Source organism: Oratosquilla oratoria, chromosome 12 (genome assembly GCF_046742065.1).
Source record: "Oratosquilla oratoria isolate Oo_2021 chromosome 12, ASM4674206v1, whole genome shotgun sequence".
In the NCBI taxonomy this organism is placed as follows: Eukaryota; Metazoa; Arthropoda; class Malacostraca; order Stomatopoda; family Squillidae; genus Oratosquilla; species Oratosquilla oratoria.
Window position 1 is genome coordinate 64016397 of NC_134788.1, and position 17922 is coordinate 64034318.

General features: G+C 40.0%; 1 protein-coding gene across 1 annotated transcript; it reads right to left on the bottom strand.

Moving 5' to 3' along the window:
- Positions 1-1531: 1531 nt before the first annotated feature.
- LOC143031918 (uncharacterized) lies at positions 1532-13247 on the bottom strand. The gene is made up of 2 exons (XM_076196286.1): positions 13141-13247; positions 1532-3259 (listed from the first exon to the last, which is right to left on the bottom strand). The coding sequence occupies exon 2, from the start codon at positions 2891-2893 to the stop codon at positions 1535-1537; it is 1359 nt and encodes a 452-aa protein (XP_076052401.1). The 5' UTR covers positions 2894-3259; positions 13141-13247; the 3' UTR covers positions 1532-1534.
- Between the last annotated feature and the right edge of the window lie 4675 nt (positions 13248-17922).

Below are 17922 nucleotides of genomic sequence, written 5' to 3' on the forward strand. Positions count from 1 at the left end.
TTTCTTGTGAGCAAGATTCCCCTTACATGAGAAAGCAGAATCATACATGTCGCATTGGAAAGACTTATCTCTTGTGTGGGTCCTTATATGCCGTGTATGAGAACCCTTTTGTGAAAAAGTAGAATCACAGAAGTCACAATGGAAAGCCTTCTTTCCTGTGTGGATCATCCTGTGATACTTGAGCTGATTCTTTTGTGAGAAAGATGCATCACACAGTTGCTTTTGAATGGCTTCTCTCCAGTGTGGGTTGTCATATGCATTGAGAGACAACTCTTTTGTGGGAAAGTAGAATTGCACAGGTCACAGTGGAAAGACTTCTCTCCTGTGTGGGTCCTCATATGCTGTATGAGGGAACCCTTTTCTGAGAAAACAAAATAGCACAGCTCACACTGGAAAGGCCGCCCATCTGCATGGGTCTTCAAATATTGTGTGAGAACCCTTTAATAAGAAACAAGGATTCACAAAGGTCATACTGGATCCTGTGTGGATCATATGTTTTTTGAAGTGATTCTTTTGTGAGAAAGCTGCATTGCACAGGTAGCATCACAATGGCTTCTCTCCAGTGTGGATCCTCATGTGCTTTCTAGAACAATTTTGTGAGAAACCAGAACCACACAGATCACATTGGAAAGTCTTCTCTCACGCGTGGGCCTCATATGTTTTGTGAGATGACCCTTTCATGAGAAAGCAGAATCACACATAAAGGAATTGTTTCATTCCTATGGATCATCACGTGATATTTGAGGTAATTCTTTTATGAGAAAGCTTCATCACAAAGGTCACACTAGAGAGGCTTCTCTAGTGTGGGTCCTCATATGCTCTGTGAGATTAATCTTTAGTGAGAAAGCAGAATTGCACAGGTCACACTGGAGAAACTTCTCTCCTATGTGGGCCCTCATATGTTTTGCGAGATGATCCTTATATGAGAAAGCAGAATCACAGAGGTCACACTGAATAGGCTTCTCTCCTGTGTGGGTTTGAGATTACCCTTATGTAAGAAATCAAATCCACACAGGTCACACTGGACAGGCTTCTCTTCTGTGTGGATCCTCATATGTAGATTACCATTTTGTAAGAAAACAGAATCCCAAAGGTCACACTAGAAAGACTTCTCTCCTGTGTGGTTCTTCATATGTTGTATGAGATTACTCTTATGTGAGAAAACAGAACCACAAAGGTCACACTGGAAAGGCTTCTCTCCTGTGTGGGTCCTCGTACGCTGTGTGAGAGAACCCTTCCGTGAGAAAGCAGAATCACACAGGTCACACTGGAAAGGCTTCTCTCCTGTGTGGGTCTTCATATGCTGTGTGAGAGAACCCTTCTGAGAGAAAGCAGAATCACACAGGTCACACTGGAAAGGCTTCTCTCCTGTGTGGGTCCTCATATGTCGTGCAAGAGAACGCTTTTGTGAGAATGCAGAATCACACAGGCCACATTGGAAAGTCTTCTCTCCTGTGTGAGTCCTCATATGCTGTGTGAGATTACTCCTCTGTGAGAAAGTAGAATCACACAGGTCACACTGGAAAGGTTTCTCTCATGTGTGGACCCTCATATGCTTAGTGAGATCACTCTTTCCTAAGAAAGCAGAATCACACAGGTCACACTGGAAAGGCTTCTTTCCTGTGTGGGTCCTCATATGGTGTGTGAGATGACCCTTTTGTGAGAAAAAAGAATCACACAGGTCACACTGGAAAGGCTTCTCTCCTGTGTGGGTCATTATATGTTTAGTGAGAGAACCCTTCTGTGAGAAAGCAGAATCACACAGGTCACACTGGAAAGGCTTCTCTCCTGTGTGGGTCCTCATATGACGTGCAAGAGAATGTTTTCTTGAGAAAGCAGAATCACATAGGCCACAATGGAAAGGCTTCTCTCCTGTGTGGGTTCTCATATGGTTCGTGAGACCACCCTTTTTTGAGAAAGCAGAATCACACAGGCCACAATGGAAAGGCTTCTCTCCTGTGTGAGTCCTCATATGCTGTGTGAGATTACCCTTTACTGAGAAAGCAGAATCACACAGGCCACACTGGAAAGGCTTCTCTCCTGTGTGGGTTCTCATATGGTTCGTGAGACTACCCTTTTTTGAGAAAGCAGAATCACACAGGCCACAATGTAAAGGCTTCTCTCCTGTGTGAGTCCTCATATGCTGTGTGAGATGACCCTTTTCTGAGAAAGCAGAATCACACAGGCCACACTGGAAAGGCTTCTCTCCTGTGTGGGTTCTCATATGGTTCGTGAGACCACCCTTTTTTGAGAAAGCAGAATCACACAGGCCACACTGGAAAGGCTTCTCTCCTGTGTGGGTCCGCATGTGACGTGCAAGAGAACCCTTTTCTGAGAAAGCAGAATCACACAGGTCACACTGGAAAGGCTTCTCTCCTGTGTGGGTTCTCATATGGGTCGTGAGACTACCCTTTTTTGAGAAAGCAGAATCACACAGGCCACACTGGAAAGGCTTCTCTCCTGTGTGGGTCCTCATATGCTGTGTGAGAGAACCCTTTTGTGAGAAAGCAGAATCACACTGGTCACACTGAAAAGGCTTCTCTCCTGTGTGGGTCCTCATATGCTGTGTGAGATTACCCTTTTCTGAGAAAGCAGAATCACACAGGCCACACTGGAAAGGCTTCTCTCCTGTGTGAGTCCTCATATGCTGTGTGAGGTGACCCTTTTTTGAGAAAGCAGAATCACACAGGCAACACTGGAAAGGCTTCTCTCCTGTGTGGGTCCTCATATGCTGTGTGAGAGAATCCTTTTGTGAGAAAGCAGAATCACACAGGTCACACTGGAAAGGCTTCTCTCTTGTGTGCCTCCTTGCATGCTTTTTGAGAGCATCCTTTTTTGAGAAAGCTGATTCACACAAGTCATACTGGAAAGGCTTCTCTTCTGTGTGGGCCATTAAGTGATTTTTAAGGTGACAGTTTTGTGTGAAACCTTCATCTCACAGGTCACACTGGAATGGCTTTTCTCCAATGTGGGTTATCAAATGAAATTTGAAGCGATTCTTTTGTCAGAAAGCTACATTACACAGATATTGGAGAGGCTTCACTCCTGTGTGGCTCATCATATGCTTTGTAAGAGAACCCTTTTGTGAAAAGGCACATCTTTACAGATCACAATGGAAAGGCTTCCCTCAACTTGTGATATCTAAAATGACTAGTAATATAATTGTGCCACAGATGTCACACTGAGTCCTTTTCATCATATGACAAGTATGAAATCTGTAGATAGCTCTTCCAAAGAAGTGATGATATTTACCCTCATCCTGAAAAAATTTAATTATATTATTGACATCTATCTCTGAAAGTGAGCAATATATTCTAATACGACAGTGGAAGTTTAGGGCACAAACTCTTTCATACTCAAGTTTGTACCTAAACCAACCATTTGTAAATGCCATGACCTATCATAAAATAGGGTGAAGCACTAACAGATATGGAGCAATCATATATTCCATTCTACTTTTTCATTAGAAATGTGAAAGTCATCCTACAGCTTCATACACACTCATTCACCCACAGCCACAATGACTCAAATTTTGCTCTAGCTTTTTCATCATGTCATGAGATTTGAAAGCTGGCCCCAACAGTCATATTTTAATATAACACCCCCCATTCTCATCACCTCCTTATTTCTCACTCTATCCAGCCTAGTAACCCCAATCATACTTCTCTGGTGCCTCATCTCAATACACATGTTCCATGTTTCTGCCCCACAGTGTTGTCAATACAATCATTTCATTTCTTAGTTTGATCAATATTTGCCACTTACCCATTTCTTTTCCACCTTTTCCAAGCTTTGTCTCTTCTATCTTTTGCCTCACTACATTTTTTGTTGTACCAGCATTTAATGTACACCTCTTCCTGTTTTTGTTCTGGTATGTATTTATCCACTCCTTCATTATAGATTTCTTTTAATATCGTCCATTTCTCTTCCATCTGTTTATCTTCATTAAAGAAGTTTTCCCAATTCACTTTTTGAAAGAATTTTCTGAGTTTCCCAATTTCCGTCTAGTTGTACATTAGCCTTCCTTTTTTGTGTTTCTCATTTCTTCACAAATAAATTTCCTCTTTCAGTTCAAATTCAATTAGTATGTGGTCACTCTCCCCAATTGGTCTTCTTCTATTCCATTTTATCTAGTCCCAAGAGTTCCTCATTATTTCTATATCTGGTATTCTTTTTTACCCAGCGAGTTACTGTGTATTCAATGGTCATGTCCAGTAGTATATTTCCCCAAAGGTCCTCTCCACCCTTCACTGTCATCTCCCAACATATTTCCTTAGAGTTAGTCACTCATAATTACTAAGTTTCTTCCTTTCAGTATTTCATTTAATGCATGCCTTGTGTCTTCCAACATATCATTATGTTATAAGTTACAGGGGAATAAGCCTACTATGTGTGTTATACAAAGTATACACAAGAATTCTAATGAAGTGGCTTAAACCATACACAGAACAGGAGTTGGGGGAATATTAGTGTGGATTTTGGTGAAACAGATCAACTATGGATCTTATTCACACAGTCCAACAACTAATGGAGAAATATTACAAATATGGTAGGACCCTATATCAGCTATTTGTAGATTTCAAAGAAGCATTATGATAGTGTGCACTATCTACAGAATTATGAAAGGAATGGAAATCTTAGATAAGAATGATTTATTGAAATGGGACAATGGAAAAACAAGAGGACATGAAAAGAAACTTAAAAAAGATAGTTACAGAAGAGATTTGAAAAATAAAACAGCTTCCCACACAGTGATAGATACTTGGGACAAATTAGACAAAGAAGCAGTGTGTACAAACACTATTCAAGAATTTAAGAAAAAACTTGATGCTGAGAGATACAAAGACGGGTCACCACGAGCATAGCTCCCTTCCCATATAATACAACTAGGTAAATACAGACCATCAATGTGGCACATAATGGCAGAACTAAATATTTCAGCTATATTAATATCCCTCATTAAAATGTGCTACATAGGAAGCAGATGTACAGTAAGAGTTGGAGGGAAAGATACAGTTTCAATATACACAGTGGCCTTAGGCAGGGATGTATGATGTCACCTTTACTTTTTAATCTTGCACTGGAGAAAGCAGTCAGGCAGATTACCAACCATCCAGGTGGAGCTAAGTTATCCAATGGTCAGATAACCCACCTTGCTTACACCAATGATGTCAATGTGGTGGCTGAGACTGTGGAGGAAATTAACAAGATCTTTACAGTATTCCAGAGAACAGCAGAACAAATAGGCCTAAAATGATATGAGCAGAAAACAGAAATTATGAAACTAAGTAGAAATGACAATTACACACCAGGAGAAGAGTAAGTTAGATCACTATGTGTGAAGAAAGTTGATAAGTTCAAATACCTGGGATACACTGTCAGTGAGAGAAATGAATTGGACATAGAAATAGATGACAGAATAGCTGTAGGAAACAGATGTTAGCATGCCCTGGCACCTGTAATGAAAAGTCGGACCATCAGTAGAACTAAGATAAAAACATTTAACATTGTAATAAAACCAAAAGTCCTGTACGGATGTGAGACATGGGGACTGACAAAAGAAAGGGAGAAAAGACTGGAAATTTTTTAAAACAATATCCTGAGAAGAATCCTCGGCCCAGTATATGATGATATGATGAAGAAAAAGAGAAATGGAAGTATATGATGAAGAAAAAGAGAAATGGAGACAAAGACATAATAGGGAAATTAGAGATCAGACTGGACAACCATACATTCAGGATGAAATACAGGGAAGAGCAAGGTGGGATGGACACTGCCTCTGAATGGAGGCAGACAGACTACCAAGGAAGGTGATGGAAGGAGGAGGAGAGGGCAGACAACCATTAGGGAGACCCAGGTACAGATGGATGGATGGAGTGAGGAAGGATGTGGACAGGGTGGCAGAAGATAGAACCATCTGGAGAGGCATAGTGAAAGCGGTGAAGGGCTGTCCGACCTGACAACCAACAGAGTAACAGAGTAAGTTATGGAATCTCTTGATTTCATACAATATTTCTATACCTTGTTTCCCTTTCCAAATCTATATCTTTACCTAGTATTGCACTTTCTGTTGCAAACCCTGAAAATGCAATATTTTTGTACCTTTGATTCCTCTGAAGCATTTCCATGTTGCAACTCTTTTTTGGGATAACACCTAATGGTGATGCAACCCTGCTTACATCTAGTCTTTTCTTCATTGGTTCACCATATTTTTGTCTACCTTCACCGTCCTCCATTTTCAATTGTTACCACCAAGTGAATTTACCCTAATATATCATTTTGGTAATTTGATAAACATACGTCCCGTCCCAATATGATACCAACAAGCTGAAAATGATCTGGACATTTAGGTCATATGACCTGCATCCAGTATCTATGCAAGATTATGTAAGTGAATATCAAGAAGTTTTTACTCCCAAGAATATCACAACCAGTTCATATCAAATTTAGAGTGAACTTCATAAATTCTTGATTTTTGTACTCTGGAAGACAAGATGGAGCCCCATCCCCAATAAAAATTTGAGAACAATGTAAGCAAACAGGATGCATGTGTTGATAAACAAAGAGTCTTGCCAGTCTCATTTATTTTCTAAATCACTACCAATGTTGATGTTAATTTGAGGTACACATGGGGCACATAATACTTAGAATAATAAGAGCTAGCCAGTGATCATATTGGTCAAAATTGCAGCTGCCAGACCATCAAACATCTTCCTAACATATAAAAGTGTTTGCTTGTCTCAAATTTCTAAAAATCGCTGTCAAAATAACTATTAATTTACACTACACCATAAATGGGGTTCAAAATACTCAATGATAAGAGCTAGCCAATGATAGAGGTAAGAATTGCAGATGTTAGACCTGGCCTAATCTATTCTAGCCCCTTGGTAAATATAAAGATGTTCTACCATTTCTCTCTCTTTTTTTTTCAACAGCTACTGACATTACTATTAGTTTGCAGTACTTATACCTGTGGCTCAGAATACATCAGAATGATATGAGGTAGCCAATGGTATAGATAATTGACGCTGTGAGACTGGCAAACATTTTCATAAATATCCACACTACCCTTACTAAGTATGTGTGAATCTGTGGGCAGCTGCTACCATTGCGAACGTAATGTTTACACTGATCTTTTACATAAGAACATAAGAAATAAAGGAGACTGCAAAAGACCATAAGGCCTACACTAGGCAGCTCCGTATCCATCACCACCTGTACGTCCCCATCCATAAAGTTGTCTAATCGTTTTTTAAAACAACTGATAGTTTCAGCGCTTACTACGTGGTTACTAAGTTTATTCCATTTCATCGACCTCACCCTATTTGTAAACCAATTCTTGCCTATTTCCTTCTTAAATCTAAATTTGTCCAGTTTATACCCATTACTGCGAGTCCTGCCCTGTTGTTTTATTATGATGACCTTGTTTGCATCACCCTTGTTATTGCCTTTGATCCACTTGAACACTTCTATTAGATCACCCCGCACTCTGCGTCTTTCCAGAGAGTGTAAGTTTAGGTGCCTAAGCCTCTCTTCGTAAGGCAAATTTCCGAGTCCTTGTATCATTTTGGTCATTCTTCTCTGTACTGATTCTAGTGAATTTATGTCCATTTTGTAGGACGGAGACCAAAACTGTACCGCATAGTCCAGGATGGGTCTAACTATTGCTAGATAGAGTTTAATAATTACCTCTGCACTTCTATTTGTTACCGTCCTAGCAATGAAGCCTAATGCTCTGTTTGCTTTATTTCTGGCGCTAATGCACTGCTTCCTGGTTTTAAGGTCCGGACTCACCAGAACTCCCAAGTCCCTCTCGCACTCAGATTTTTCTAAACACGTGTCATCTAAGTTGTATCTATTTTCGGGGTTTGTGTAGCCCCTACGTTTAACACGCTTACACTTAGAGATATTGAAGTTCATTTGCCATTTCAAACCGACCATGTTAACAGTTTATTAAGATCATCCTGCAGAATCTGGGCGTCTTCTCCTGACCTAATTAGGCGTCCTATTTTTAGTGTCGTCCGCAAACTTACTAACATCCACTATTTAACCCATCGTCTAAGTCGTTTATATACATAATGAACAATAAGGGACCCAAAACCGAGCCCTGGGGGACCCCGCTAGTAACATTGCCCCACCTAGATTTTATTCCATTTATGGTGACCCGCTGTTTTCTGTTACTAATCCAAGCTCTAATCCATTCTAACACTTTTCCTCCTATGCCATGGGCTTTGATTTTATTTAGTAGTCTCTGGTGTGGCACTTTGTCGAACGCTTTGCTAAAGTCAAGGTAAATAACATCGTAATTTTCATTGTTGTCTGACGCCTTATATACCTTAGTGTAAAAGTATAGAAGATTAGTCACACATGACTTACCCATGGAGAAACCATGCTGTGAATCACGAATTAAATTATGCCCTTCAATGTGTTCTCTGAGTCTATTTACTATTATTGATTCAAGCATCTTTCCTATAACCGACGTCAAACTGATTGGCCTGTAGTTGCATATGGTCGATCTATCTCCCTTCTTAAAAACAGGAACAACGTTTGCCTGCCTCCAAGCAGTTGGAACAGAACCAGTGTCTACCGATTTATTGAATATTTCAGTTAACCGGTCGCAGATTTCAAATCTACACTCCTTAAGCATTCTTGGAAAAATTTCGTCCGGACCCGGAGATTTTGTAGCTTTAAGTCTGTCAATCTGCTTGATAACTTCTTCTTTACTAATGCTGATATTAGTTAGGCTATTCTCTTCATCCCCTCTGAAAATCGGATCACAGTCAGGTACTTTATCTAACCTCTCATTAGTAAACACCGATAGAAAATAATTGTTAAAACTCCTCACTCATTTTTTCTTCCGATTCTATCATGACATTTTCATCGTTTTTAATTGGTCCTATTCTTTCTTTATTTTTTGTTCTATAGAGGTGAAAGAAACCCTTTGGGTTGGATTTTGCTTGACTGGGCAACCTTGATTTCATAATTACGTTTCGCTGAACGTGTATTCCTTTTAACCAGCTTTGCCATTTCGTTATATCTTGATCTAAGGTGTGATTCCCCGTTTTTTATTTTTACGTAAAGTCCTCGTTTAATTCCGATCTCATGTTTTCAATCTGTCCGTCATCCATTTGGGGAAGTATTACTATTTTTTCGTATTGATCTTTTGTGGCCCATTTGAATGGGTATGCATCAGTGTGAATGCTTGTCGCATTCAGCACTTGTGCAGGATTATCAAATTGTCTTCTTGTTCTGCAAGTGTATACACAGTTTAAAAAAAAAAAATGCAAATTTGGCTATTAGTCATTGCAAATTAGTTTTCCGAGTAAAAATCTAAATATAAAGCACCTATATAGGAATATTTTAATGTAATATTCCTATCTTTTTTTTTTAGCCAATTTCCTCCTGGACATGAGCAACTGTAAGATACAGCTGTGCCATGATGCATAACATGTAGGCATGTTCTCTGATACTCAGTCATGTTTGTTAACACATGACATGTCAGAGATTCTTTGCGTAGTAGTCATAGAGGGTGTTGTTCACAAATAATACTTACATTATTATGGTATGAATTTTAAGATGTTGGACAGGCTATGCTATACCTATTACATAGCCAGCTATGGCTATGATAGTAAGTATATGAAATAGCTATTAATAATATGGTCAGTATTCCATGTCATGGACCATGTCCATGACCATGAGAAGTCACAAGACTAGTAGAGGTCTAGAGGCTAGACTTAAATTTTCTTCTGGGTTTCATGATGATGATAGACATGAGCTGTTGAAATAAGGCTGTTTATTTAGATTATCATGATTATAGATAACATGATTAAACAAAATAACTCCTTTGAAAGTAAAAAGACTTTATTCATTTTTCTATTTCAGTAAATTGGTGCAAAAAATAATTCACCGATTTCAACGTTAATTTAAGTTAGGTCTTAGGATAGTTGCAGTACTGACTGGTTAGTGTACTGAGAGGCAATCTAAGGGTAAGGGCTAAGGCACCTATATATGCACTTTTAAATGTGATAGTAGAGTTCTTTTAGCTACCGGTACATATACATTACAGTGCACATACATCACATTGGTGGAACATGTTACAAGATAGGTGTTAGTAAAAATTGTATAAAAGGAAGGTCCTACATTGTTTTTGACATGTTCAGTTGATCTGTTGACCCATAAAACCTTTAAATGGCAAGTTGCATGTCAATTAGGCCAGGGGTTTGGATTTCACAGATGATTATCTCTAAATCGACAATAGCAATATGAAAGGTGTTAGTAAGCACAGTATAAAAGGAAGGTCTTACATTGTTTCTGGCATGCTCAGGTACTTTGTTTACCCATAAAACCTTCATAAGCCAAGTTGTATGAAAATTGGGCCAGGGGTTTGGATTTTACAGATGATTATCTCTAAATTAACAATAGTTGCCATGGCAACTTGAAAGGTGTTAGTAAGAATAGTACAAAAGGAATGTCCTACATTGTTTTTGACATGCTCAGGTGATTTGTTGACCCATAAAACCTTCATAAGCTAAATTGTATGAAAATTGGGCCAAGGGTTTGGATTTTATAGATGATTATCTCTAAATTAACAATAGTTGCCATGGCAACTTGGAATGTGTTAGTAAGAATAGTACAAAAGGAGGGTCCTACATTGTGTTTGACATGCCCAGGTGATTTGTTGACCCACAAAACCTTCACATGCCAAGTTGCATGTCAATTGGGCGAGGGGTTTGGATTGTACTGATGATCATCTCTAAATTGACAACTTAATAATGGCCATGAAAAGGCAAATTTAGTATGATGGAGATGTTCCACATTGTTTTTGACATGCTCCTCAGGTAATTTGTTGACCCATAAAGTAGATACGTGTTAAAAACAAGCGCGGCCCTACAATTGCACTAGTACTGTTTACAATGCCATATTTTGCGACCTGTTAGATTTTGTTTGGCTTAGTTTGAATGTTTTGAGCGTTCAGCGTATGCGCAGGATATTCAAATTATCTTGTTGTTGTGCAAGGGTATGACCTATTTTTCAAAAGCAAATAAATATTCACCTATTCAAACGCAAATTTGGTTATCAACCTCGGCAAATTAGTTCTCTGAGTGAAAATATTAAGGTAAGACATCAATAACATAATATTTTAATGTAAGAATATTGTTTTTTAACCTATTTTCTCCCGTATATGAGCAGCTCAAGATTGTTGGGTAATACACTTGGTGATTTGTTGACCCAAAAAGCTTCACATACCAAGTTGCATGTGCGCTGAATGGCCTACCGACTCCGGCGTTTGGCCTTCAAGCCAAAAATTCCATAAATCAATCAATCAACCAAGCTGCTTGTCAATTGGGCCAGTGGTTTGGATTTTATTATTTCTAAATACCATTCTTACCATGCCATGGCAACTGTTGTCAATTTAGAAATAATCAATAAAATCCAAACCACTGGCCCAACTGACATACAACTAGGCATGTGAAGGTTTTTGGGTTAACAAATCACCAAGTGTATAATACCCAATGATCTTGAGCTGCTCATAACCGGGAGAAAATAGGTTGAAAAATAATTTTCTTACATTAAAATAATATTTTATTGATGCCTTACCTTAATATTTTTACTCGGAAAACTAATTTGCCGAGGTTGATAACCAAATTTGCGTTTGAATTGGTGAATATTTGTTTGCTTTTGAAGAATCGGGCTTTATGATAAAACCTTCACATGCCAAGTTGCATGTCAATTGGGCCGGCGGTTTGGATTTTATTGATTATTTCTAAATTGACAACATTTGTCATGGCAACATGATAGGTGTTAGTAAAAATGGTATAAGAAGAAGGTCCTGCAATGTTATTGACATGCTCAGGTGATTTATTGACCCATAAAACCTTCACATGCCAAGTTGCATGTCAATTGGACCAGTGGTTTGGATTTTATTATTTCTAAATTGACAACAGTTGCCATGGCAACATGATAGGTGTTAGTAAAAATGGTATAAGAAGAAGGTCCTGCAATGTTAATGACATGCTCAGGTGATTTGTTAACCCATAAAACCTTCACATGCCAAATTGCATGTCAATTGGGCCAGCAGTTTGGATTTTATAGATTATTTCTAAATTGACAACAGTTGCCATGGCAACATGATAGGTATTAGTAAGAATGGTATAAGAAGAAGGCCCTGCAAGGTGATTTGTTGACCCATAAAACCTTCACATGCCAATTTGCATGTCAATTGGGCTAGCAGTTTGGATTTTATTGATTATTTCTTAATTGACAACAGTTGCCATGGGAACATGATAGGTGTTAGTAAGAATGGTATAAGAAGAAGGTCCTCCAATGCTGTTGACATGCTCAGGTGATTTATTGGCCCATAAAACCTTCACATGCCAAGTTGCATGTCAATTGGGCCAGTGGTTTGGATTTTATTGATGGTAATCTGAAAATTAACAACTTCATGGTTGCCCTGAAAAGGCAAATATGGTATGATGGAGATGTCTCACATTGTTTTTGACATGCTCATGTGATTTGTTGATCCATAAAAACCCAAGTAATCTGAATTTTAATAAAATTGGACTAGTTAATGCGTATATCTTTACATTTTAACATTTTGTTATGGTAAGTTCTAACCAAAAATGCGGGCTAAAAAACAATTCAAAAAATTGTATCTCCCTTATTTTTCAAGTTATTTAAGAATTTTAAAAAGCATTTTGTTTCTAATAAAGTTGTCTTTCATATGCAACAATAATTTAAGGGTTATTTTTTTTTCTAATTTTGTGCCCGTACCTACATAGAGCCCAAGTATTCCAAATTTTAATAAAAATGGACCAGTGGTTTAGAGTTTATGTGTATTTCTTTACCAAAATCTTTACCAATTGCCACCCTTAATTCTAACCTTTTGTTATGGGAAAGTCTAGCCAAAAATTTGGGATATTTTTCTTTTTTAATTTGTATCTTCCTTATTTTTCATGTTATTTCAAAAATTTAAAAAGTATTTTGTTCCTAATAAAATGGTCTCTCATGTGCAACAAGAATTTAAGAGTTACAAAGATTTGTGCCTGTGCCTACCCTTGCTCAGAATGCCATTGAAGAGTGGCAAATGCAAACATACTACGCATGCACTAAGCTATCTTGCCCCCATATCATTGCACTTACGAATTGAAGAAGACACACTTGTTTCACCTGTACAAAGCACAGCCACGGAAACAAGCTCTATGAATAGCTGAAGGAGTGCAACTCAACGCTTGACTGGCTATGACGTCATATGTAAACAAACAAGGTGGAGGTGTAAGTTTTTTATATATCTTCTCTATAATTCTATTAATATTTTGTGTTTTGTTTTATATTTTATATCTAATATTTTCAAAGATCATATTTTGTATTTCCTATTTTTTCATTTCATATATACATTTTCATTTTATATTTGTATTTTATATCTATATTTTCATTTCATATTTGTATTTTCTGTGAGAAATGAGATGAGGAGGAGAACGAGGGTGGAAAGGGAGTTGGGAGATGCGGCGGATGAAAGAGTATTGGGATGGTTTGGACACATGGAAAGAATGAGTGAAGACAGACTAGTAAAAGAGGTCTGGAAGGAATGAACATGATGGGGTGACCAAGGATGAGATTGATGGATGGGGTAAAAGGGGCTTTGGAGAAGAGGGAAATGTCCATTGAGGAAGGACAAGAGAGGACAGAAGATAGGGGTGAATGGAGAATGGTTCTATATGGATGATGTTGCGATGTACGAGGTGGAATGGATGGGGGATGGGGGTGAGGGGGTATGTGTGAGAAAAATTTGACGCAACCCGAAAGGATTTCTCCCCATCTACTTTTCTGCATAAGGGGACGGAGAGAGGGATCGCCGATTTAATGAAGCGGCCTTGCTGTGGATGTGCTGTCTTGCGACACTGCTTCTGACCCAGGGCATTGGACAAGATGCAGGGATGACCCGTCGTCCAGGAGGTGCCAAGATAAGATGGTGGGAAGGTGGACGGGAGTGAAGTGTGATAGGGCTGAAATGTGTAGGAGTGGTTTTTATGTTTTTTCTTTTTTGGGGGGTGGGGTGGGGGAGGGGCGCCTCCCTTATAAGGAAGAAAAAGCCTTTGGTATATGTATATATATTTTTTTATGTTACTATCTTTATTGTTGTTTTTATTTTATGATTTCTAGTCTCAATTTTTAATTCTATTGTGGATGTACGGCCGGACAAGCCAGGGAAATGAAACCAAGCCACCCAAGATGTAATGTATACATGAATTAAATGTATACTACAGGGCTAGGAAGTCCGGCCGGGTGAGAGCCTACGAGTGTCGTCGTGGGCTGGGAGTGAAGAGAAGGGCCACTTGAAGCCTGGAGATGTCGTACCCGAGCCGACTTGCTGGAGAACCTCTGAATCTGAATCTGAATCTCTAGGAAAGACCACCCGCTTGCGCGGGCTCGGGTTTTGTGGGAGGGGAAGAATGTCTGTAAGAAAATGAAAAGATAGTAGCGTATAAAAGAGGCTATTGCCACCGGGCGATTTGCGAGCAATTAGGGATTTATTGGTGGTCGTGGCTCGGGAGAACTGGACTGGGAGCTTGGAGCTTGGACGGAGGCGCTGTCGCCGGGGTTAGGATTAGGATCACCAACGAAAGTTTAGAAAATGGTAGGAGGCGTAGTAGTAGAGAAAGTTGGAAAAACGGAAAAATCTTTAGTGGGAGGTAAACTGAAATGAGAAGATGTAGTATAAGAGAAAGTTAGAAAGGAAGCGAATTTTAGTCGAAGAAAAAGTAAGTGTAGATGTTTGTGCGTGTGTTGTGGCACTGTTCGTGAGAGGTGTATGTGTGTATCTTACGGGAAGTGAGTAGAGTTCACTTCCCGCGTGTAGAGCGCGGTCCTGATAAGCCACAGGTGGGGCCATGAGTAGCCTGCTTATCCCCAGGTTGGGTTTGAGTTCCTGTAGAGCTGATCCAGTGGCGGTGCAAGGGGGGGGGGGCAGGCGGGCGGTGTAAACCCGCCTGCCGACGTCAACGAAGAGATCGGTCCGTAACCAGACCGGCAGCGGCAAAGGAGATATAACTCCTCGCCACCACCGCTGGCGAGCGCGTTGTCTGTTTTTCCCCAGGTTGGGTTTGAGTTGCCTGTTTTTCCCCAGGTTGGGTTTGAGTTCCTTTGGAGTTGATTCAGTGGCGGTGCGAGGGAGGGGCAGACGGGCGGGTGTTGAATGATCTCTTTCCTTCCAATCACAACTCTGAAAACAGAGAATTACGCGATTGGGAATTGTGTGTAAATGTCAGAAGTGTAAACTCGCTCACCAGCGTCAGCAAAGAGGCCAGCGTTAGATTGCGGGCCGATTGGACAGAGAGGTGTCCCAAGTCTCTCCGTCGACCAGCCTGCGATCAGATTGAGGGTTCTGAATGAGACGGTTTTGGGCCTCTGCTCTGCCAGCGAGCAAGTGTGCGTGTGCCTCTTTTCTTCCAAGCACCACTCTGAAAACAGAGATTTACGTGACTTGGGAAATGTGTGTATTTGTCTTGGTGTAAACCCGCCTGCCGACGTCAACGTAGAGGTCGGCCATGCCAGACCGGCAGCAGCAAGGAGATATATCTCCTCGCCACCACCGGCCGGCGAGGATTCCTGGGCGTTTGTTGAGAGAGCTGGTTTGAAAAGACGTCCGACCTCTACGAGCGCTGACTGTCTCGGCAAGGCGCCGTCCTTTCAAAGGAGGCTGACGGGTCAGAAGGGTCCCCGGAGAGCTTTTACGAGTTTCTGATTGGCTGCTGACTGGGGATAGTCGAGACGTCTTGCTGACTTCGGCGAGTATATAGCCCTAGCTCGGGTGTGTGACGGCCAGTCTGGTTTTGACCAGCGCCGCGTCACCACACTATATCTATGTTTTATTTCTATCTTCTATTTCTATTTTCTACTTTTATTTTCAATATCAATTTTCTGTTTCTATATTTTTCTATGTCTATTTTTACTTTTATGGTCCAGTTGTGATTGGTGACACGATAGAGCAACTGCAGGTGGAGACGGAACACAGAAAGAAAAGGTCTAAAAACGAGCAAAAACAAAACTGACGTGATGTGTGTAGGGCGCATAAAAGGAGGATATGAATATCACAGCAGGAATACTTCAGTAAAGGGTGACATATGACGAGGAATAATGTCAAATATTTTTCACAACTTCAAGCTTTATTCAACATTTTCCAACATTAATGGGAGTGCTGTACTACTTGTAACTCACCTGATTTCTGTGGTTTCCCGTTTCTTTGGTTGTTTCTGCTTCATTTTTCAACTTTCTGATACACTCACTTCTCTGACTCTTCAATCTACCTTACCTAAACCCACTAGCTCTGCTAATCCTAATCGTGTTAGAGTTCCACTTGCATCTTCTCGTTCCACACACACACACTGACGCGCACACCGTCGTGCGCCCTCCTTCCTACACCGTGACCTTTTGACCCCGTGCTGGGGGTGCCAACTGTGCACACATATCTGCACCACATTCACACCACAATTACACAATTCGCAAAAGGCAAAGCAACGCCAACATTACAGAGCCCATGACATTTCCATGATAAAAACATTACAGTACACAATCTACAAGTGAAACATTATCGTCATATTCCACAACTTTATCGGTACAAAGGCGTTCCATTATTGTCGTAGCATTCTCCCTCATAAAAACAAATCGTTACAAATGTGTTTCATTATCATCATAGCAGATGTATTCATACTTTCACCACCCTTGTCACCACTGTCACCACCACTGTCGGTCCTCGACCATTACACTTATATTTGACTTGTAATTCCACTCGTCTCGAGGCCCCTTGCCTTCGTTACGTGAGTTTCACTAAATGTTCAAGTTCTTCTTATGCAGTAGGCCCTATGCCTTGTATTTCCTTTAGTCTCACTAGTTTCCAATTTCATTAGGCCCCATACCTAATTCTCTCGACCTTTGGGTTAATAAAAGGGTGGTGAATTTCTTGCTTGTTAAACTAACGGACTACACGCAGAGAGCACCCACCGGTTCTCTGTAATACTTCAAACCGCCTTCGTCCAGACGTCACTTTTTTATTCGTCCAATCGTTTTTTACTTTTCAACACAAGTGACACACCTTAAGGGCGTGTCTTTTCCTTTTAAAGCCAATAGTATTTCTCTACATACCCATTTATCTCCAATCCGAGAGGCTGTTACAGTCCTTCCAGAATTATTGCTGCATAAGCAAAAGCATAGAAGCAAAAACATGACGTCATTGCGCAAGTGGTATGTCTTCACGGAGGTGGTCTGCAGCTAACACAGTTTAGATTACATCAGCGATTATAAAGCAGTCACCTCCGTCGGTGTGTTTACATAGAACGGCGCCTTCCAATCTTTGTTTATAACAACAGTAGGCGTCGAATCTTGACTTGTTGACTCAGCATGTATTTCCTAACCTGATTACCATTCGTACAACTACCGGCCTCTTACAGGGCTCGGCAGCTACCGTTGGTCGTCCCGACCAATTTCTTATTTCCCTCTTACAGGCTTGCTAATATATTTCTAGAATAAGCTAATCTACCCTTGCGTAATTGGTTATCAAGAAATAAGCAACCCTCCAAAATACATCATTCATGCAATAAATGGTGAATAATAATACCTATAAATGTGAATAACATGCATGTCAATATATAAGGCACTAAAATCGTACATATAAATGAATTAAGCGGTTACATGGTTGATTTGCCTTGACAGAGCCAACCTCCGGAATACAACAAAGGCAATCAGTGCTGCCACCAACATTGAAAGCAAAGGTATAACAATGATTAGTATATGTAAATCATTTGAGGGAGATCTTGACAATGGTCCTCTCTTAATTTTCAAAGGAGGAGAGTTTTCAGGCAATGTGAAGTTGAAGGTTGAAATGTAGGTGTCATCAGTTAAATGCATTGTATTAAGGGTATTAGAAAT